The 24,560-nt window shown below is 36.4% G+C and overlaps 1 protein-coding gene and 1 long non-coding RNA gene across 4 annotated transcripts; one reads left to right on the top strand and one right to left on the bottom strand.

Annotated features, from left to right (window-relative positions):
• Positions 1 to 7,180: 7,180 nt before the first annotated feature.
• LOC123536468 (uncharacterized) lies at positions 7,181 to 21,414 on the bottom strand. Of its 3 annotated transcripts, none has more exons than XR_006683341.2 (4): positions 20,928 to 21,414; positions 17,781 to 17,860; positions 15,546 to 15,625; positions 7,181 to 8,871 (listed from the first exon to the last, which is right to left on the bottom strand). It is a non-coding gene; the product is annotated as an uncharacterized LOC123536468 (long non-coding RNA). The 3 variants fall into 3 exon arrangements; XR_006683345.2 differs by having other exon boundaries at positions 20,983 to 21,414; XR_006683344.2 differs by lacking the exon at positions 20,928 to 21,414 and adding an exon at positions 18,470 to 18,687.
• Positions 10,961 to 13,321, top strand: LOC123536494 (putative glutathione-specific gamma-glutamylcyclotransferase 2). Its single transcript, XM_045319706.2, has 3 exons — positions 10,961 to 11,472; positions 11,663 to 11,698; positions 12,319 to 13,321. The coding sequence occupies exons 1-3, from the start codon at positions 11,299 to 11,301 to the stop codon at positions 12,754 to 12,756; spliced, it is 648 nt and encodes a 215-aa protein (XP_045175641.2). The 5' UTR covers positions 10,961 to 11,298; the 3' UTR covers positions 12,757 to 13,321.
• Positions 21,415 to 24,560: the final 3,146 nt, after the last annotated feature.

Below are 24,560 nucleotides of genomic sequence, written 5' to 3'. Positions count from 1 at the left end.
TGTATAACTGGTTACTAATAGACTGAACTTCATTTAATTCTGTTGTATCACAAGAATTATGTAGCTTACATCTCGGTCAGATCTTAAAAACGTAAACATACTACGTTCCGATGTCTCTGCCAAGTATTTTTGTGTCAACTATGCAGAAGCCATGGTCGGGTCATCAACAACACGAAAGCTTAAGCCCTCGGATGCCTGACAGGAACAACTTCCCTCCTAGTAACACCGACATAAATTGACTTATGAATCGATTGCATGTTGAGCCATGTATTTATCGTGCAGTCAATCTATAGCCAAACACGTTTAAATCCTCCGTGGGGTACAAATTCCGCATAGCTGGCAATAAAGCTTTTTGTAACCTGTATACAAACGTTTAAATATCATCTAGTTCGCGTGTGGATTGTGTCCAAAGATTTTGGGCGGACCTGTGAAGGCTGTACGCGCGTGCCACTGTAAGAATGTACAGCGCGTGAGGTAAATAAACCAAACAAATAGCTTTGATGTCTGTGTACCCTTTGATATTATCTTTTTCGTATTGATGTTCCTGTTTTCGCTGGGTTTTAAGTTATACTGAAATAATTTAGGCATATGGAGCTGGTGTCACTGGTGGCGGGTACCGGTATTATTTTAGACATTGGCGGAATCCGGGGTAGAACCTTTCGTCAACCAGATTGAAACCTTTCACACAGGAAATAATTCTACAACCCTATTCCCTACCTGGATTGAATCCACAACAAGGAACAGCAAGCGGTACCACCTCAGAGACCTTAAACACTCGCCGCGGACGGCCATTGATCCACATTGGTACTTGCCCTTAAAAAAGTAACAGTTAAAAAAAACAAACCTGAAAACTTGCTTTTCAAAGTTGATTTGATTTCATTATTGAGTATATTCAATACCTTCTATATACCAAAGGGTAAAGTATAATTTTATGAAAAGTTGAGGACGGAGACATACAGAACATAACATTATACAGATTTTTGTCAACAAAAGTTGAGGTCATTAATCATTAGTGAGCTCCGTAAATAAATAAATAAATAAATAAATAGATAAAGAAATAAAGTGAACTAGATAAATAACCTTGTAACAAAAAAAATTACTTTTGTAGCCATTCCAACTTCTTTAAAGAAGACATTTGTTTTAAATAATTTGTTATTCTTCTCGTCATTGTTTCAGATCTCCATTAAACTATTGCACCAACGCAGGTCCTATTTTGTGAACATTGGCGTTAAAACATTTTTATTATCAAATCAGTAACGTAATAGGGCATGAAAATATACGAGAATCCTATCTGAGTGACAAATAACTAATCTACTATTTGATCGTTATCATATCATATTAAACTGATTAAAGTCCTAATAATAAATGTCAGAATAAGTCAAAAATAATAGGCATTTTTCGTGTGAATATCTTGCTAAAATGGGAAGAGCCCTTCTTTTTTACCAAACACAGAGCAGTATAGACTCCCCCACTGACTTAATACAAATGCCAAACTATTTTTGTGAATGGACGTATTAACAAAACATTAAAACAAAGTATAGGACGTGCAGAAGATATTTGAGAACTTTTCTAGATCAAGACTGAAATAACAGATTGAATGATATGTTTGCGTAAATTTTGGAATATTAGATTTTTATCTCCATGCCCGAGCAGTTCAGTGCCTCGGTTAAGATTACAAAGGGAGATAACCGCTGATAAGAGATAACTCTTGTCAGATTACGACGGAAAGTAGGTATAGGCTCACAATATTGAAAACTAATGTCGCTGTGCAATCATTATAGAGTGTGGAACTGCATAATCTAACCTCTCTAGCGTAAATCTGGCTTATCAGCACAGAAATCAAGCACTTTTCAACAGATTTATTTGAATTTTAATGTGATGATATGTTCGTAATATTGGGAGAATTGAATACAATTTTTTCGTCTAATTTTAACTTGAACGAAAACTTGCCTTGATAATAATAATTAGACTGGCTTTTATGTTGTCAACATAATGGTTGTGGAGATTTTTTAAAACTGTATAATACCTAAATGTACAAGTAAATTCCACGCACGTGTTTCCCCTAAATATTTACAATTGACGAAGAAATAGGGGAGGAGCTTAGTGTTAAAAGAAAGTGCGATCGTCCCATTTCCTTTTAATATTTCATGACATTAAAGTCTTCCATGCATACTGCGAGTGTTTTATGATAATTGTGTTGAACTTACACATTACTAGAGAGCGCGAGGGACGTTGCACTTTCCATTACCTCTCATGAACAGACTCAGTCAAACAGAATCTGCTATTATTTTGTTTCCATGACTCTAAAGGATCTTCTTATAGCTTTATTGAATATAATATAGACCTCATATATAGCTAGTTTGTTTTGTTGCTGTTCAATGAATAGAGTCGGTGTTCTGTACATGTGTGTACTAGCAAAACATCTTAAAAATGATACCAATATCAGCCACCCGATGGAAAAACAACACGCTTGATTGATGCTGTTAGTAAAGTGACATTATCAAAGGGGAAAAAACTGTGAAACTTTATCATAACTGCTGCTTTATCTTAAATACATGTATAACGAAACATATGTTTTACAGAAATCATATGTTGTATACATGACCCGATCTACAAAGCCGAACAATCTGTCAAAATGTTTTGTAAATTAGGAAAGAGAAGACGGTAAATATTTACGCAAGAACTGTGATATCCCCTATCGTTATTATGGTATCATTTCAGATCTCTCAGCGGCCGTCACTGACCTCTCCGGTCTCGATTAGAATATTCCCAGTGAGTGATCCGTCCCACCTGATTTCCAGCAATGTATATACATATATGGTCCTCGCCACGGACACCAGTTTACTGTTCTTTGACCAGATATTCAGATCAAACGATACGTTCTTGATTGATTTGTTCTATTAAAGAAAGAGCTGGATATATCAAAAGTATAGTAAAAAATCAAGATCTAGTTTGAAAAAAGAATTAGCCTAAAAAGTTTTTTTTAGACGAATAATTCTTGAACTCCGGCTTAGATGGTTGTAGGTTTTCATCACTCAATGATGGTTCATTAAAAAGGTAACTTTTCCTCCGTCTCAGCTATATGGAATGATGTCAACTGATAAGAAATTCGATGTTAATTTAAATACTAAGCAAAACTCCACTACATCAGTCCTTAAGAAGCAATACTTTTATTTTTAGAAAAGTAGAAAACTGCAGTAACATGCATTATCTTATTTACTAATGCTGTATGGCCCGGTATATTAAAGTCGCCCCTTTTTCCCAGAGATAATCATAGAGACCAATTTTAAGCATTGCCACACAGAATCTTTGGAAACAAGAAATTGTACAAATGCAGGATTTATTCGTATTAGAAAATGTATGTCTTATATATATAAGAACTACTTTTACAAGATACAGAATTCTTAAATCTATATAATTCAGAAAATTTTATTGAAAATATGCGAACAGGTCGCTTTAATTACAGCAGACGCTTATTGTTTTTGAAAACATCAGACGACATCCCGTGCATATTCTACACAACCCTTGATGTCTTACACATGTACGTAATTATTTTTATCATATTTTCCCACGCTTCCGAAAAGCTTCAATAATTAAATAATGAAAACATATTCCTGTTATAGTTCTATAATCAACATGCCCAGTCAGCACTAAGTATTAGTATATATATATAACCTTTCATTAATTGGGAGTTTAATGCCAGACATAAAAGATAAGTTGAAATTACTTTTATATTAAAGCACTTTCTCACCTGTGCTTACTATTATTATGGCATCGCGCACGCGCACGCGTAATTCGTGGCACGATATGTTTATGTGTTTCATATGCGGGTAAGCATGGTGATTAGGTAGGGTGGAATCAAGTGCTTTGGTTAAATATAAAGACGCACACAAGTACAAGAAATACTATATGTGTTTTGAATTCGCGGAGCAAAAATTTCACGGTATGCGTATGACCGATTAAGGATATTGTAAATATTTTTGTGCGATTATAAATTCGTTGAGTATCATAAATTCGCGCACGGGTAGAGAGTAAAATCAGCAGTGTTCCGAGTCGTTTACCTTTAAGTGGGTGGGGGTCTGGTTAGGATGGTGAAGGTTTTTCAAAAAAAAGTATATCATACCGTAAATCACTGCAACCTAACATAAATAAACACATCCTTTCCGCAGCCTTAACGTAATAAAACGTATTATCGTCTGATGGCCCTTTCACGCTTCCGTAGAATCAGCATTTATTACACGAAATTTATTTTGAAAATATTTCTGAAAAGTCTAGGTCTGCAGCTCTCAAATACGGTTATATCTTACATCCGAGGCATATACTGACGCTCTCAGACAACATCAAAAACGACCTTTTGAGCGATTTGATGAAGTTCCAAAATTATCAATGTAGAGCTACCCTTGGTCCGTCACGGACCCCTGTGGGATTTGGGTTTATCCCGAGCTCAAATATGTTTCGTAGATGAAAAGCTGACATGCCGTACTAAAGCCCAGGTAATTTCAATTCGTAAAAAAGTGCTGAAAATTAACTCCCCAATAGCAAAAAAAAAAAAAAAAAAAAAAAAAAAAGAAAAAAGAAAAAAAAAGAAGAAGTCCACGCGCACACATTTAGACGGGATGACCCCTGCGCGTGACCCCTGACTATCTACGAATCAAATTACGGCTTTCGTTTTCAAGTTTAGCATTTCTACTTTCATTTTCTTTACTTCCGGAATATATGCCTGGCGAGATTGCATAAATATGTGCTGGCCTTCCTAAGGTTATGGAAAATTAAAATACGTCATGTTTTCACTTTTACTGCGAGCAATGTTGCACTTTATATATCCTTTCCGCAGCCTTAACGTACTAAAACGTATTAGCGTCTGATGGCCCTTTCACGCTTCCGTAGAAACAACATTTATTACACGAAACTTATTTTGAAAATATTTCTGTAATGTCTAGGTCTGCAGCTCTCAAATACGGTTATATCTTACATCTGAGACATATACTGACACTCTCAGACAACATCAAAAATGACATTTTGAGCGATTTGATGAAGTTCCAAAATTATCAATGTACCCTTGGTCCGTTACGGACCCCGTGGGATTTGTGTTTTATCCAGAGCTCAAATACTTTTTCATAGATTAAAAGCTGACATGCTGTACTAAAGCCCAGGTAATTTCAATTCGTAATAAAGTGCTGAAAATTGGCTCCCCAATAGCAAAAAAAAAAAAAAAAAAAAAAAAAAGAAGTCCACGCGCATACATTTAGACGGGGTGACCCCTGCGCGTGAACCCTGACTATCTACGAATCAAAATGCGGCTTTCGTTTTCAAGTTTAGCATTTCTACTTTCATTTTATTTACTTCCGAAAATAGCTGAAGGTCGAGTGACGTCATTTTCTGTGTTGTCAAAAACATACATATACCTGGCGAGGTTGCATGAACATGTGCTGGCCGTCCTAAGGTTATATGATTCTGTTTAGTGGTGTAGTATTTAATATTCACTTTTATGCAAGAATTAGGACAAACTAAATCTAAATAGAGTAAACAACACTTTTACTAAGTCAGTATGTGTGTACAATGAATGCCACACATACATGATATTCTCGTAGCATATAAACAGACAAAAGGATTGACGATGGAACAAAGGTTATTTTACCGAAAGTTAGAAGCACGCAAATATTTCTACGCTTACAGTAGTTAGTTCAGTGAGTATAGTAAAAGTATTAGCAAATTGTACAACGAAAAAAACGATAGTTTTCTGAATAAAATTGTTAGATAAAACAGAGGACATCTTCTCCCTTTGACCCCACCCGCTGCATCATAACGTAAACCAAAAGCAAAGGGGCGGCGGGGCTTGTTCAATATTATCAGTAGATATGGTCTGTTTATATGGAAATCAACTTTGGTTTGATTATTTCTGTCTTCTTACAGTGAAGTGGCTTCGATATTGAGTTTTGTCATAAATGCACATGATGTTCTATAAATATTATGTCTGTTACATCAGGCCACCGCATCGGACCACCACATTATAATATCGGAATTTCTCTTTTCTTTCCGCACACAGACATGGAATGTTTGAATAAAGATATGGTACCATTTCATTTATTCGGCTATTTATCAGTGCGCATGTCTCACATAGGCCTATATGTAAATGCCCATATTGTTCTAGACTTACACTGTCTGTTGAGATTACACATTTCCCATTCCATTTAAGAAAAATTAGGTCAATGGGCCTTAGAAATCCTCTTTTCCTCTTTCTTTAGCTTCCCTTCCACCTCCCCCATACTTTGGCTTAGAATCAGAGATAAGAGAAGTTGTAAAATTTTTCAGAAAGTGCTATCAAAGATGATTGATTTTATAGTGAACTCTAACGACTGATGCCAGTCACTTATATTGCTCCAGCCCAGCGGACACAGAAGTACGGTTCATCTTCAAACAAATGTTTGTTATTTTGTTTCAGTGTAGTCCATATAACAAGGTACACAAAAATTATTCCCAAGATCATTTTTGTTTACAAGAGATATAAAGAATATACTGTCAGTGTTACGGAAAACAAATATAATCCTTTTTTCCGTTGAATTATTGTCATGGAGAAAAGGATTTCATTTTTGATGACATAGTGACTGAAATATAGCGGTAAATCTGACCAATTCTCTGAGGGGTCATTCACTTTAGCTTAAACAGGCTCTAGTATAATTAACGAGAGTTAGCTTTTTTGCTTTTTTCATTAATGTTATTATAGTTTTAATAATTAATCGCAGACGGATATTGTCAAGGGAATTTCGCACAGCCTGAAATGTATTTTGCCTTTATAGAGAAGAAACCCCAAATCCATCGTTGCCATTTGCGTCAATGCTTTATGGTTACTAGTCACGCCCCTATAATTAGCGAAAAAAAGGTATAACGGTATACCACCTGTATATCCAACGCGCCAAACGACACAACCTTCCAGCATGACGGTGTAAGGGAGGTAAACACTGCAGAGATAATATCAAACCCATTTTCGCCCTGGATTTTTCGTACGACTGTGCCCATAATTAATTCAAATTATGATAAAATGGAGTAACGAATCCAAAGAAGTTGATATTTTCATAACATTGCTTTAGGCTACATGTTTTTACTTTTTAACAGTTTTCCCCTTATATAAACACTTAAAATAAGAAATAAACTTAAGAATTCATTTCATTAAAGGGGAAAATTTTAAATTCTGTCAATTATTTTGCAGATGAACTGAACATTGTGTTTTTAATATGACAATAACGAAACTTGTCGTGATAATATAATTTTCATGATTTATATAAACATTCAAAATCGATATACGATCTCTTTTCAAATGCGTAATTTTAGGATCCGTCTTCTGTTGTTGTAGTTGTTTTTTTTTGTTTTTTTGTTGAGGGGGAAATTGTTGGTCTTTAGTTGGAAGGAATTTGTTTCTCTCCTTTGAAAACATACATTTCATGTATTACTGCTTCAAATTTTCTTCGACAAACCATCCATTTATTTATTTATCTCTTGTTTATTAATCTATTTATTTATTTATTTTAGGCTTAACGTTACACCGACATAATTATAGGTCATATGCCGACTTTCCTGTTTTTCACGGCGGAGGAAGACCCCAGGTACCCCACCGGGAATTATTTCCTCACGGGCTGGCACCTAGGTAGAATCACCGAACTTTTGTAAGGAAGGTGGAAGGCTTCCTCACGTGAAGAATTATACGCCCTAAACGAGACGCGAGCCCACATCGGTTAGGGGGAAACCAGTGATTTGAGGTCAGCGACCTTTAACCACTCGGCCACGGAGGCACTCTCCATGTACGTAAAAAATGTTGTAAAACTATACTCTTATTTTGGAAAAAGGAAGTAAAATATATCTGTTCTACAAAGACATTCGGACCTATAATTATTTCTTGATTTGTTTGCATTGTTGGCATAATATACGTCATACTTTAAGACTCAAAGTCCCCTTTCCGGGGTAGACACCTCAGTAGTGCGACTGGCCTGGATAGCTTTCAGAGAGGAAAGAGCGGGTTTAGAACGAACTTTAGCCATTAATTACTGCATGCCTTAAGCGAAACGGGACATTCTAAAATAGGCACTCGTCTCATCACATAACAATTTACTGAAAATAAGGCATAAACACACAAGTCATAAAATATGTTTATAAACCGCACCGTAAAATGAGCTGCACGCGTGAAAATATCAATCGTGGAATCCTTGGAAACTTTTCCTTTATGATATCAGATTAACGGAAAACCCAAGATATAGCAAACACATCATTGCTTATTATCTTATATAGTTTATTACAAGTTATTATCAATATTTTTTCATTATCAGTATTAATTGATTCACTATTACCATTATTATTTACGATAATAGTAATCATGATATTAGTATAATCTTTTCATGTTGTCATATTTTCAGAGTCGTATTTTGCTTGGTTTAAAAATAGGGATAAACAAAACACCGAGTAGAACAATAAAACATATACAAAAAAACTGACGTTCCAAGTTCTTCCTCTGAAAAGTAGGTACCTCCGTAGCCGAGTAGTTTAGGTCGCTGACTTTGAATATATCAAGCCCCTCACTGCTGTAGCCGAGTAGATGAGGTCGCTGACTTTGAATATCAAGCCCCTTACTGCTGTAGCCGAGTAGTTGAGGTCGCTGACTTTGAATATCAAGCCCCTCACTACTGTAGGTTCGAAACCTCGCTTTGGGTGTAGGCTTCTTTCAAGTGAGGGGTTACAGAAGGATCTACCTAAGTGCCCGCCTGTGCCTGAAGAAATACTCGGAGGGTATCTGGGGTCGTCCTCCACCATGAAAAGTTAGAAAGTCGCCATAAATATGACCTATGACTGTGTTGTGTGTCGTTAAACCCAACAGGAACAAATCTGCAAAATATAATTTGGCTATCAAGAAATTATATAATAGAGAAGTAACTTACTGCCTGAATGAAATAAATTATTTCAGCTTGAATTTAGAAAAATGTTTTTAAATGTATCGTCTAGCACATTATGATTATAATTCTCCCCTATCTATTGTAACAAAATGAAGTATATCTCTTTATTAATTCTACATGTTAGAACTGACATCGTATAGCCTACAGCTTTGTTAATATCTCAAGCTCATGAACAAGCTATACATACAAAACGGCTCAAGTAATGTCCAGCCCAATATCTCTACTTTAAACAATTCCCGCTGCCCGAGTTTGTCAACTTCAGTTAAAACATACTACATTCCCAGGCCATCCAAAAAGGAGCCATTAGCCGTTTTAAGCCAAGTGCCCGCCCTATCTGATTTACCCAAGTGTCCACCCCTGTATAATACAGCCAAGAGCTCGACCGTCTGACTTAGCCAACAGCTCGACCCTGTCTGACTTAGTCAACAGCTCGACCCTGTCTGACTTAGCCAAAAGCTCGACCTTGTCTGACTTAGCCAAGTGCCAAACCCTGTCCGATTTATCCATGCAAGAAGTCTTCCTTTATATTTAAGGTTCGTGAATGTTTTGATTGTTTCGACTTTAAATATTCTGTTGACAAGGAAGAGTTGATGAAATCTTTAATGAGTAAAGTCATGCACAGAAAGAATGTCTTTGTTTGTTTGTTTTACCACACAGTAGCAAACATACATAATACACGACATATCTTTAGGACACCGGGCACATTTTCATGCAATCTCTCAAGGCATAGGTATATTTTTGACAACACAGAAAATGACGTCACTCGACCTTCAGATATTCTCTGAAGTAAAGATAATGAAAGTAGACAGGCTAAACTTGAAAACGAAAGTCGCATTTGCATTGGTCGATAGTCAGGGATCTCCCCTTCAAAATGTATGCGCGGCGCGTGGACCTCTTTTTCAGTTTTTTTTTTTTTTTGCTAATAGGGAGTCAATTTTCAGCACTTTCTGACGCTTTGAAAATACCTGGGCTTTAGCACGACATGTCAGCTTTTCATCTACGAAAAAATCTTTGAACTCGGAATAGACAGGGGTCCGTAACGGAGCAAGTGTATATGGAGATTTTTGGAACTTCGTCAAATCGTTCAAAAGGTCCTTTTTGATGTCGTTTGAAAGTGTCAGTATATGCCTCTGACGTAAGATATTTCCGTATTTGAGAGCTGCAGACTTAGACATTTCAGAAATGATTTTAAAATGAATTTAGTTTAATAATGTTGATTCTACGGAAGCGTGAAAGGGCCATCAGACGCTAATATGTTTCATTACGTTACAGGAGCAGAAAGGATATATACATTTCCTAAAATGCATTTTATGGCTATTTTTGTTTCAAACGTCTGTTTTCGTACAAATGTGTTAAAAATGTCGGAAAACACTCATTTTTAGTAAAAAAAAGAAAAGATTTTCCTTATATCCTTAGGATACCGGGCACATTTTCATGCAATGTAAGAAAAAATACCGCATCTAATCTTATTAAGTTCGCTCATTATAAAGAGTTCTTTTCATGATTAAGCCAAACACTTTAAAAATATTACTGTAAAATATAATTAGAGTTTATTCTTTGTTCAATATTCGACAATATTACATAGACAAAGATATATCTCAACATCTCGATCTTCTCCTGTAAATATATAGCAGCAGCCTATGTTGTTATGGTGGCCGTGTTTTTGACAAACTGGAATAATTTGAGCATACTTGGTAAAGGGTGTATATCGTTGCGCGCTTCTATTTATTCATTTATTCGACGTATTACGCATATCAATACATTGACACCGTTAATAATTCTACTTATTATCTGAATCTAAAAATGGTCTCACGATTCGCTGATAATGTTTAAGTGCATGTAGGTTATGTAAATCAATATCACAAAATTTAATAAACAAGGAAAATGTAAAATCTTTTTAAACATTTTCTGCCATGATTCACTATTATGGAAGATTTCAATAAGAATCCCTTCAATGAGGTGTAGCGCCAAGATTTTTTTTTAATTTCTTGATTTTCTAGGAAAATGCCGTGGAAGAGGAATGACGTGGAACAAACTGCGTTGTTTTTGTGTGGCAGACTTGTGACTTGTTTTACTTAATCTTTATATAATCTGATTTCGTTTGTACATGTACAAAAGTGTGTATATAGGTCTGAATTGCATCACCTAAGTTAAGCGTTCAGACCATATGGTCGGTGACTGTCAAGTTGTAAAGACGTGGGTTTCTATCAGAACAGTAATTATTTTCAGTGGGTATCTTACCTGATCATTTTAAAGGTTAACCTCAAACTAACTTTATTGCTCTCCAAAGCAGCGCACGACTTAACAACCATACGGACTTTTATATAAACAACGTGAAGCATCTTTGTAAATAGTTGCAATGGATTTTATCGAAGAAATGATGGAGGAAGGGCAAATCGTACGGGTGTTTGGATATGGGTCTTTGCTCTGGAAGCCGGACTTCCGGTATGAGCAGGCGTTCATCGGCAGGATAGAAGGCTATAAGAGACGATTTTGGCAAGGCAATGTCACACACCGAGGAACGGATGAAAATGTAAAGACATGTTTTAATGAAGTTTATATTTTATATAGTGGGTAAATTACAAATAACTCTTTACTGTTATTGAATGCAAGCACAACGTTTATGTAGAAACCGTACTTCGATAAAAGTAAATCCAATTGTATTTATTTTAAACACTCAAAATTAGTGTTTGTTGTAATTCTTATGTATCTTCTTTTTTTAGATTGGACGAGTTGCAACACTTATTCCGTCCAATAAGGTGTGTATGCAATTTTAAACTATTTTCCCTTGATATATCTTACATCTTATATTGAAAAAAAAGATGATACTAAAGTTGCCACTAATGTCGCCTAAACGAAATTGTAATTTTGTAACGTATAATCAAAACAAACCAAGCCTGTTTTTACCTGATAATTTCCGTCACGAGTAAAAACGTAAATATTGCATCACTTATTTTAACATGTTTCGTTATTGATCGTAACATATGTTACATAGTAGCGTATGTATGCATACGTATGAGATGAATAAAACGACAAAAATGATGAATTAGCGCAATATTGAGACTAAAAGCCATATAAGCCGGCATATCTATTACGGATAGAAAACCAATAGTGAATATCAAACTTTAAGGCTACCTTAATGGCTACCCTAATTTGGGGTCAATATTATAAAATCTTAAATAAATTCCAGCATGAAGACTTTAGAAAATAATGTAAAACATATGGTGAAAAATTATGATTAATAGCTGTATTTTTACAGTCAAGCTGGATCCTGTTATTCATTTGACATGGTCTGTGGATGCGTCTTTTGATTTAAACAAAAATGAAATATTTCTGAAGCACAAAACTATATTTAACATTTTTTAAATTGTCATTTCAGAGTAAGGTCTGGGGTGTTATGTTTGAAGTCCGGGACCAAGAAGCAAAAAGTAAAGCCTTAAATGGACTAACTAATCGTGAGGTATTCCTGGGCGGATATGACGTCATTGCAACCACATTTTATCCCAGAGACGGGGAGTGTAAACCGTGCCTGGTAATTGTTTTCATGGCAACATCTCAGAATAGTTATTTCCTCGGGAAAGCAAACACTGATACAATGGCTATGCAAATTGTTAACGCGGTTGGACCTTGTGGCACAAACATTGAGTACGTTACCAAAATGGCGGACTATATTAAAGAACATATACCGGAAGATAAAGACACACACTTGTTCAAGCTAGACAAACGTGTCCGTGAAATGAGTGACCAAAAACACTGTTTGAATAAATCTATTGGACAGAAGGAATTCTTTGAAGAAAGACAAGAAACAGACGGATAAATAAATGAATTTAAGGGAGTTAGTCTTTCAAAGTCGACCACGTGTTTATTGTGGGCGACAATAAATTATATAGTGATCTCAAATAATTCCAGTATTTTTACATCTAGATTTTAATGTTTTAAGCATTTATAGGTTAATTTATTAGTGATTTATTCATCTTTCGTGTTTTCTGTCTTGGTTCGCAAAAAGTGCAAGACTAAAAAATGGCCAGAATTGTATTCGAGTTGGTAAGAATTGAGTTCCAAGTAATTAATATTTCTTAAAACTTGATTGAAAACTTTAACCTTTTTTTGTTTTAACATTAGCCAAGAGCATTTGTGATGACATGTTAGGGTCTGTGGCTATGTTAAAGACGATGTTCTAGGCTGGCTCGATATCCGAATCCAGCCATGTGTTTCTTATGAACTTCGGTCAATACTACCTATAGTTGTATATTTTTTTATATAACTTGTTTTTCATTGAATAAATAATACAACCCATTTCATTTCCACAAAATGTTAAGAATATTTTAAATATTGTAACATATTCTTACAAACTAAATGTGATAATACATATTGAAATATTATGCGAATGAGGTTATTTTTACTTCCTTCATCTTGACCGTCGACAGTTTTGTTGGTTAGAATTAGCAGGCTGCTGACCGATTCATTTTGTCTGTCTTATGCCGCCTTAATCAGGAACGGATGAGAATGATGTGTTTTTGAGAATGTAAGGACAGGCCTTGAGGTCTTTTGACGGATGTAGGCAGAACGGTCTTTGAGATGTTTTGACTGGCGTTCAGGTGTTTTGACGGTTGTAGGCAGAACGGTCTTTGAGATGTTTTGACTGGCGTTGAGATGTTTTGACGGACGTAGGGAGAACGAGATGTTTTGACTGGTGTTGAGATGTTTTGACGGACGTAGAGAGAACGCTCTTTGAGATGTTTTGACTGGCGTTGAGGTGTTTTGACGGATTGAGAGAGAACTGTCTGAGATGTTTTGACTGGCGTTGAGGTGTTTTGACGGTTGTGGGGAGAACTGTCTTTGAGATGTTTTGACTGGCGATGAGTTGTTTTGACGGATGTAGGGAGAACGGTCCTTGAGATGTTTTGACTGGCGATGAGGTGTTTTAACAGATGTAGGGAGAACTGTCTTTGAGATGTTTTGACTGAAGGTGATTTGACGGATGTAGTGAGAACTGTCCTTGAGATGTTTTGACTGAAGGTGATTTTGACGGATGTAGGGAGAACTGTCTTTGAGGTGTTTTGACTGAAGGTGATTTGACGGATGTAGGGAGAACAGTCTTTGAGATGTTTAGACTGATTCAATGTGTTTTTGACGGATGTAGGGATAACTGTCTTTGAGATGTTTTGACTGAAGGTGTTTTTGACGGATGTAGGGATAACTGTCTTTGAGATGTTTTGACTGAAGGTGTTTTTGGCGGATGTAGGGAGAACTGTCCTTGAGATGTTTTAACTGATGGTGATTTGACGGATGTAGGGAGAACTGTCTTTGAGCTGTTTTGACTGAAGGTGTTTTTGGCGGATGTAGGGAGAACAGTCTTTGAGATGTTTTGACTTAAGGTGATTTTGGCGGATGTAGGGATAACAGTCCTTGAGATGTTTTGACTGCTGGTGTTTTTGACGGATGTAGGGATAACTGTCCTTGAGATGTTTTGACTGAAGGTGATTTGACGATGTAGGGATAAATGTCTTTGAGATGTTTAGACTGAAGGTGTTTTTGGCGGATGTAGGGAGAACTGTCCTTGAGATGTTTTGACTGAAGGTGTTTTTGGCGGATGTAGGGATAACTGTCTTTGAGATGTTTTGACTGAAGGTGTTTTTGGCGGATGTAGGGATAACTGTCCTTGAGATGTTTTGACTGAAGGTGTTTTTGACTGATGTAGGGACGACGACTGTTGAGGTTTATTTGATGTAGTTAGGCAGCTCTATATATCTAAGGCTGATTAAGATGCTTATCTTTAGTGGTAGCCTCTTAATTACTATTCATAAACTGTACACGGGTGAATTAAACATAACAAATGACTAAATTTCTTACGGTTTCATAAATCTTCTGTACAACCAGAGTCATTTTCGTTATATTCTGTACAACCAGAGTCATTTTCGTTATAGAGTATATCAATTATCATAAAATTATACTACGTTTAAGAAAGCAAATTCACATTGTTATTGCGTGCAGTGATCAGGCCTGGAAGAAATCCAAAAAACTTTAAGTACTGGTAATTAGCAAGAGGGGTGTGGCAGTTACCTCTTGAAATGAAGTTGAGACTTTGTTGAAACACAATTAGATGTTAGTGTGGATTCCGGTACATAACGTTACTGTTAAATGTAGCAGAATAACTAGATGTCAAATATATACGGGGTGGAAATAATTGCCGTAGTCTTATTGAGAACAACGGGTTCGTACATACTGAGCTTAGGTCACTTGTAAACAATTAATAACAACATTTTCAAAAATGCTGTGAAAGTGACAAAACGTTCTAGTGGTACTGGGATATGTAATCGGTTATATTCTTCTAACATAAAATATTTCAGTCATATCTCGAATATCGGGCCTGGGTCCTACATTTACGTAAAACCTACAGAGAGGATAGGCGATGTTCAGGAACAATATTTACTATTTATGTCTTGAGAAACAAAATCTGTCTTGAGAAACAAAATCTACTGTTCTCCTCCGTACCTTGGTCTGGTTCAAAACGTGCACTTAGATACACACAGTTCTCAACCTCGACCACACATAAATAAATTTAACCTCAGCAATAAAATAATAAGCGGAACAATAAACAATTACTGTTGTGATCCGGCATGACTTTATTGACCTCTTGGATATAGTGTTACAGCTCCATTGGTCCAAAACACTGACGTTGATGCCTGTAATGAAATGTTGTACTAGTATTACTACAAACAGCAACGTGTATACTTCATCAACGTAGGGGGATATATGATATCTAATTAAGAAGTAAGACTGTTTTGTCTGTAACCAAAAATCTCTGTGGATTAAATTTCATGAAAAAAACAACAACAATAATAAATAAATAAATAAAATACTAAAGTAAAATAAAAATAAATAAAAATAAACAAGAGGGTCATGATGACCCTAAATCGCTCACCTGAGTAATATGAGCCACATGTTTAAAATGGCACACTGATGCTAAAATAATAGAAAGTAGGTCATATTCGTGGTATGTTTTAAGATCGATGTGCAAAACTGTACATGTCATCCAAATTTCAAGGCTGTATCTTAAAAAACGAGAAAGTAGGTCAGTAAGTCAAGGTCACAGTCAAGTGACCCCTAATCGCTTGTGGTCATCAGGTAATTATAATTAAACAGTCTAGGAAATATAATCTGATAATTTTTTAAGTATTTATTCCTTTATAACTCATATAACAAGTGACCCCCAGGGCGGGGCCTCTTTTCACCCCAGGGGCATAGTTCGAACAATCTTGTTGATAACCCACTAGGCAATGCTACATATCAAATATCAAATGCCTAGGCCTTGAACTTTCAGACAAGAAGATTTTTTTTCTCCCTATATAAGTCTATGTTAAATTTGGGACCCCCAGGGCTGGGCCTCTTTTCCCCCCAGGGGCATAATTTGAACAATTTTGGTAGAGGACCACAAGGCAATGCAACATGCCAAATATCAAAAGCCTAGGCCTTGCAGTTTAAGGCAAGAAGATTTTTAAAGTTTTTTCCTTTATAAGTCTATGTAAAACTTGAGAACCCCCGGGACAGGGCCTCTTTTCATCCCAGAAGCACAATTTGAACAATCTTCATAGAGGACCATAAGATGATATCACATGCCAAATATCAGGGCTCTACGCCTTGCGATTTTGGACAAGAAGATTTTTAAAGTTTTTCCTTCCGGTTGCCATGGCAACCAGAGTTCTGCATGGAATTCAATTCTTTGAACAAGTTTGAAAGGGGGCCACCCAAGGATCATTCCTGTGAAGTTTGGTGTAATTCTGCCCAGTGGTTTTCAAGAAGAAGATTTTTTTAGAAATTGTTGACGGACGCACGACGCACGACGGACTACGGACATTGAGCGGTCACAAAAGCTCACCATGAGCCTTTGGCTCAGGTGAGTTAAAAATGAACACGGTTGACAGTTCAGTTGCGCAGGAATTTCAGATCGTAAGTCCCATCACCTTCCATAGCCTAACGGAGTTTACTATAGAGTTTTGTTTTCAGACAGAAAATTTGAAGGTACAGTGAAAACAGTAAAGAGGTCTTTATTCACATGTGGCCTCTGAAGAGAGGTACCATGTGGTTTCTGAAGAGAGGTACCAGGTGATTTCTCCAGACAGTTACAGGTGATTTCTCAAGACAGGTAACAAATACAGGTAAGAGGTTGTCTTTTAAGAGGGTAACAAATGATTACCAGTAACAAGTGGTCTCACAAGACAGGTTAGAGGTTGTCTCTCAAAACGGGTAACAAGTCATTTCCAGGTAATAGGTGGTCTCTCAAGACGAGTAACAAGTGATCTCTCAAGGCAGGTAGGTAACAAGTCATTTCTAGGTAATAGGTGGTCTCTCAAGACGGGTAACAAGTGATCTCTCAAGACAGGTAACAAGTGATCTCTCAAGACAGGTAAGAGGTGGTTTCTCAAGACAGTTAACAGCTGGTCTCTCAAGACAGGTAACAAGTGATCTCTCAAGACAGGTAACAAGTCATTTCTAGGTAATAGGTGGTCTCTCAAGACGGGTAACAAGTGATCTCTCAAGACAGGTAAGAGGTGATTTCTCAAGACAGGTAAGAGGTGATTTCTCAAGACAGGTAACAGTGATTTCTCAAGACAGGTAACAGGTGATCTCTCAAAAGACAGGTAAATTCATACTATTTATGAATACACGGGAAGAGTGTGGCGTTTTAAGCATTTTAAAATAGTGGTTTATATTTTGAGGCGGTCTTTAGTAGAGACTTGACTGTATTTAATAATATATTTCAGTGAGCATATTAGCACTCAGGCATGGCTTATTTAAACTGTGGCATTAGTTTATAATATAAGCTCGTTGTCGACTTACCCGGACTTCCCTAGTATGATTAGTTTGGTGTGACTTGTCGTTGTGAAATGTTCTCCGATGTAAACAAAAACAAATCATATCTGAAATTTCATGGAATTCTAAATATAGGATCTGCGTAGCAATTTCTGAAACGGGAAGTATTTGAAATTTAACAAGCTTAGACAGATATACTTTTAAAGTAAAGGAAGTTTCATAATCCACAAAAGTTGCTGTTTCTTTCTTCTTTTTTTTCTTTGCTGTTTTTGGCAGCTTTCGTTTGTTTCAACAAGTGATTTAACCGAGACAGCATTTAAAAAAAACCCCTACTCATTAGCGTTATTGGAATTCATTTTAGAATAAGAGTGCTTTATTTTAATCACTGTAAAGTCTACTTTGTCCATTTAAGGTTCTATTTCATATAGAGGTCACAGTACACGCTGAAATGATATCGCAAAGAAATTCTTTTTTGTTTTTTTTTTTTATTCTTGTCAACATTCACGATTTTTAAACTTTAACTTAATAAACTTAATAGCTAAGTTTTTATGGCATCAAACCATTTACTCGTTCCTAAAATATATGATCAGTTGCAGTCCGAGTGATTTGCTTATCAAAATTATTAATAAGAACTTAAGTTGTAGTACTGACTACCCAAGCTGGTTTGTGAGAAAAAAAAAACGAAGCTAACTATAGTTGTATAATGATAATGCTACCTAGAAAAATCTAGCAGCTAATACTTAGTGTCATCATGAGGTGGCACAATAGCGACCTCAGTGAACTTCGAACCCACGACTTCCAGTTGAGCATTTGACACTAGAACATCACTACTTGGCCCTGCTGTTGGTGTGAAATACTGAATAATGATCCACGTTATGTTAACCTTAGTTCCACAAAAGAGTACTAATACTTTTTACTAATAAAATTAAAGCCATGTAGGACCACATTCGTAACAGATGGCATTTGTAACAGATTTCGTACGTATGCGATCGCATTCGTAACAGGTAAAATGTGTTACGAATGTGTTTGTCCAACATGGGGGTTGGCATGAGAAGCACATATGTATCATGTTGAGTTTTATACTGTAAATGTTCAATCAGTTAAAATTATTTGAGCCACATCATGAGAAAATGGGCCTTCAGGAATCTTCGAATCCGCGCAGTCTGATCAGGGCACACTGTTCGCTGTTATTTCAAAAAAGGCTTATTCTACCTGAATATAAAATTTTCTGACCCTAATTCAGATGCATTTAATCTTCTTCATGTTATTAAATCTGCGATTTTTGCCATTTTAGGGGCCATAACTCTAAGACTAATAGCGTGATATGGCTACTTTTCGAGGAAAAAAAGCAAGATCTTAATGATATATAACTTCAATGCAAATTTGGTCAAAATCAAATAATAAATGTGATTTCTGTCATGTTCACTATGCTTAAATTAGCAAATTTTGTCATTTTAGGGGCCATAACTCCAGGGCAAATGGTGCTATATAGCTGGTTTTCGCAAGGAACCGAGATGTTATAAATATAAAATTTCTATACAAGTTTGGTCAAAATGAAATAATAAATATGGTCTCTATTGTGTTCACAAGACTAAAATAAGCAAATTTTGCCGTTTCAGCCATAACTCCGAGACAAATGGCGCGATATGGCTGTTTTAAAAGTTTTTTTTTGCCAATTCAGGGGCCGTAACTCCAAGTCAAATGGTGCAATACGGTTGTTTTTGAAAAGAACCGAGATCTTATAGATATATAAGTTGTGTGCAAGTTTAGTCAAAATAAACAAAAAATGTGGTCTCTATCGCGTTCACAAGGCTAAAATCAGTAATTATTGCCATCTCAGGGGCCAAAACTCCAAGACGAATAAGGTGATATGGCTGGTTTTTGAAAGGAACCGAGATATCATAGATATATATAAGTTCTGTGCAAGTTTTGTCAAAATCAAATAATAAATGTTGTCTCTATCGTATTCACAAGAAAAATGTGAACGGACGGACGGTCGGACGACGGTCGACGTACAAAGGGTGATCAAATTTAGCTTACTTTGTCACTTCGTACAAGTGAGCTAAAACATGTTACAAATGTGTTTTTAGATGTAAAAATGCACTTTTTTGTTCCTTTTTCCGATCGAAAATGACATGTGACAAATGTGATCAGATGTCACATCAAAAATCGGCATCGATCACATTCGTCTCAAAAATTGTTACATATGTGCTTGATTTCTGTTACATATGCGATCTCGTTTGTAACACCTGTTACATATGCGATCGCATTTGTAACACCTGTTACAAATGCGATCTGATACGAATGTGGTCCTACAAAGCCCTTAGGCAATAGTTGTTAAGATGCTGATGTTCTACACAGACAGCCGACGGAGTAATATTAATATGAACTATTTCCCTGGCACCAGCAGGGACAGTTTCTAAATACATGTATTTATGGCTAGAGTTAGTTATTTAAGATAACTGGTTTGAAACTTGAAATGGGCAATTTGCGTAAAATTAAGGAATATCTATGACGAAAGTCGGTTAAAACGATACCGGTCATCCAACCCATGCGCTAAATTTTGCAGGGAAAAACGGTTATGAGATACTGTTCTTGTCATTATTGCCTATAATACCTCTAGCAACATGCTGGAAATGTCATAGTACCATGTAAATAAAGCGACGGGATTGTTATAAAGAAGCAGTTATATTTTGTTTTGCCGAAAATCAATACGTGTCAAAAAGTTTACAATAAATATGAGACATTAGGACTGGTCTTGTTTATTACACAAAATGTAGACGGCCATTGGTCCACAATCAAATGACGTTGATGAATGTAAATCTGAACCGCAACATAAAATTATACACCTGTGATTTAAATCAAATTTTATTTTACATATACAATGTAGTTTAGAAATCCGTTTCGACAGCGGAGTAAATGAATAAATGGGTTTTAATACAGCCTTACCCGGAAGTGAAGTTCTTTATGTAAATACAGGGAAAGCATTTTATTTGTGCTTAACTTACGCGAGTCTCTTGTTTATATGCAATGCCTTAAAAATAATCAGTATGCAGTTGTCTGAGAAATTACCTTCTGTTCTCTGTTCAGATAATAATTAAGGTATGGGTGGGCACCTGGGTAGAACCACGGGCCTTACACAAATAGGTTCGATTGAGCGCGACTCGCACTTACACGAGTGGGAGGTAATAATTCTAAGTCAGTTCCAGTAATCACACTACCAGCATACTTTAAGGGAAAATATCCTGGGTGTCTCACGAGTTGTGGTCCTGATGCTTGTCGGAACTGAACCCACAAGGTCACTGGTTCAAGGATGTCTCTAAGTTTAAAATTAAAAGATTTATGAACAATTTTTTTCTTATTTTCATCGAACTATTTTATCACAATATATAACAAGCCTTCACAGAAACCATTAAACACGACACTGAACTTGAATTATAATATCAGTCATTATATTTCATGATCCTATTTCAGTTGTATTAAAGTCACAATAATTCGACACCAAACAAATAGTCCCATGCTCATTATTTCCACTAAAATACATTTATCTCTCAAATAAATCAATCGTTAAAAAGCATTTATTGACCATCTTCAACATTAGAAATGAATTTACGGCACACGTCGCACTTAATTTATCATCCTGTGCATATAACTTGAATTGACACACAATTACGAAATATCAAGTTTTGGAGGTAATCACGTTTTTTTAGTATTACAGCTGCACTTAAATAAAGGCAAGGGCCATTACTCAAGTCAAAAAGTTGACATTTGCATATTTTCTGAGTTAGTTCATTAACTGGCTCGTTCATGATATTGACTGGTTAATGAGATAATTCACCTGTGAGATAATTCACAATTAAAAACGCACCTGGCTACCTTGAAAGTCAGGTGACCATACATCCATTACAGCACTCGATGATTTGTGCAATTTATGGTTCAATAAAAGTGTGTCTGTCTCCAACTAAGGAAATGTCAATATTATTATGTTGTGATCTAAATAGGTTCATGGAGTAAAATAAGCATGTACTTGTGTACGCAGTTAGATTGCTTTATTTTTTTTTCTATCTTGCGATGGCAAACATCATATAGCAATAAGGGAATAAAGGTCCCGCGTCTTTCACTCGATCTTGGATTTTATGACCTTCATTATATGTAAGATCATACTGTATGGCGAAAGGCAACAATTTTGTAAAGTATGAAAATCTGTCATCCAAAAATAGAACATTTCAGACAAAGTTTGGCAAATATCTACCAAGCCGTATATGAGGACTTGAGAAAAGTCTATACAATGTGAACATCCATCCAGTGGTTCAAGGTTTCTCATGTTTTAGCTCGGCACCTTAAATATACTGGAGAAGAAACAGCTAAATAAATATGAGAGAGGTCCAATTCAGGGTGCTACAGAAAAAGTTTGGACAATCGTGACTTTTTATTGAATCCTAAACCGCGATGTACGATGGTACGATGACGAAAACAACGATAGTACGATGGTGAAAACGCGATGGCACGATGATGAAATCGCGATGATGCGATGGTACGATTGAGAAATGTCGATGTAATATCGCGTTTTCATCATCGTACCATCGTGTTTTCACCCTCGTGCCATCGCGTTTTCATCATCGTACCATCGCGTTTTCACCATCGTGTCATCGCGTTTTCAACATCGTACCATCGCGTTATCACCACCGTACCATCGCATTTTCACCATCGTACCATCGCCTTCCGGTGGTCATGCGCCTTCCGGTGGTCATTTTCACCATCGTACCATCGCCTTCCGGAGGTCATGCGCAGTGGTACAGTATATGTATCAGTAAAATACAGGCTTGATACAATCTCATTTTCACATTGCACTATATACCTTCTACATCCTAACAAGAATAAGCTGAGTTTGAATAACATCATGTGACTATTACATCCAGCTTTTTATTTACTTTCATGCATACATAAAATACAAAGGACGTGGCCTTGATTTTACAGTTTTAATGAACTGAGCACTGAACATTTTGTAAAACATTTTGCAAAACAGCAGAATGAGATACATTCATATATTGTTGACAAATATACAAGTGCACGGAACTACGCATTTCTAAACGGAAGGCAATGGTACGATGGTGAAAACGCGAAGGTACGATGGTCAAACTGCGATGGTACGACGGTGATAACGCGATTGCACGATGGTGATGGTACGATGGTGATAACGCGATGGCAAGATGGTGAAAACGCGATGGTACGATGGTGAAAACGCGATGACACAATGGTGAAAACGCGATGGTACGATGGTGAAAACGTGATGGCACGATGATGAATACGTGATGGTACGATGGTGAAAACGCGATGGTACGATGATGAAAACGAGATATTACATCGAAATTTCATCGTCGTACAATCGCACCATCGCGATTTCATCATCGTGCCATCGCGTTTTCACCATCGTACCATTGTTGTTTCATCATCGTTCCATCGTGTTTTCGTCATCGTACCATCGTGCATCGCGGTTTAGTATTAAATAAAAAGTCACGATTGTCCAAACGGAACACTGTAGTAATTTGATAAAAGTTTCAGAGAAGTTGAACTTAGACAAGCACTGCCCATCACCTAAAGACTTACCCAAGCTCTCTTGACACAAGGGAAACAATCTGTTTTAAAGTTGATATTGTTGACTGAACACTGTCAATTTTAATATCAATGCAATGGAAAAGCAAGCTATCTATGTTACCAGCTATACAGGATAACCCAGTCATGTATCTAACAGTCCTGATATTGTTTTCTTTGATTTTCTCATATCTCTAGATATTTTCCCCATACTTCGAGGCATATATATGGGTAGCAGAGATTGTTCTGTTTCCAGCTATAGCTTTCTCAACATATTTTACCTTGTGAAATTCTGTGGGTTTTAACTTTAAAACAAGAGCGCCGCCAAGCGGGACAATAAACGCCCGAAGGGTTACATCAGAGAATGGGAGCAAAATTTAAAGAACTTGACTGTTGAAGCCCAAAGGGCAGGAACAACAAAAAGAAGAATTTCCAAAAAAAAAAAATGTCCAAGTCCAAGAAAAATTTTTTACTAGGTAAAGTTATGTCAAAATACATCTAAAAATTTGGATGTACCATCCATGTTGTACCACAGAAAAGTGGTCTCAGTTTTTCCCTACTGCCAATAATAAAAAAGTTTCAAAATAAGCTATTTATAGTAACAAAAAAGGGAAGTAATTCAAAAAAAAATTATTGTAAGGGAACAAAATGGTATTTTGCCAGATAAAAACAAGAGCACTGCAATATACACAAAGCAGTCATAAATGACCTTTGACCCCTAACTGTGACCTTGACCTTGAAGCGTGTCATCCAAAACATGCGCTCTGCACGTCGCCTCAGTGTGGTGAACATTTGTGCCAAGTTTCTTTGAAATCCTTCAAGCAGTTCAAGAGTTACAGAAAACCAGATGAGCTAAAAACCTTTCAAGCGTTTAGACTTTACAAAGTTGACACAAAGTTAAGCTATTTGATCTCTGACTTGCACAGATGACCTTGACCTTGGACCTAGTGATCAGCATTGTGTGCTCTGCAAGTTGTCTCAATTAGGTAAATATCTGGTGCTAGTTTATGCAAGTCTTCCAACCAGTTTAGAAGATACCAAGTGGACACAAATGTAAGCTATTTGATCATCGACCTCCAAGTGTGACCTTGACCTTGGTCCTAGTGACCTGGGTTGTCTGCTCTGTACATGGTCTTGATATGGTTAACAATATATTTTAGTTTTATGATAATCTTCCCAATGGTTGGAAAATAGTGTAGAAAGGAAGTGTACTTT

Source organism: Mercenaria mercenaria, chromosome 1, assembly GCF_021730395.1.
Source record: "Mercenaria mercenaria strain notata chromosome 1, MADL_Memer_1, whole genome shotgun sequence".
In the NCBI taxonomy this organism is placed as follows: Eukaryota; Metazoa; Mollusca; class Bivalvia; order Venerida; family Veneridae; genus Mercenaria; species Mercenaria mercenaria.
Note: the sequence above shows the minus strand (reverse complement) of the source record. Positions and strands in the feature narration are given on the sequence as shown.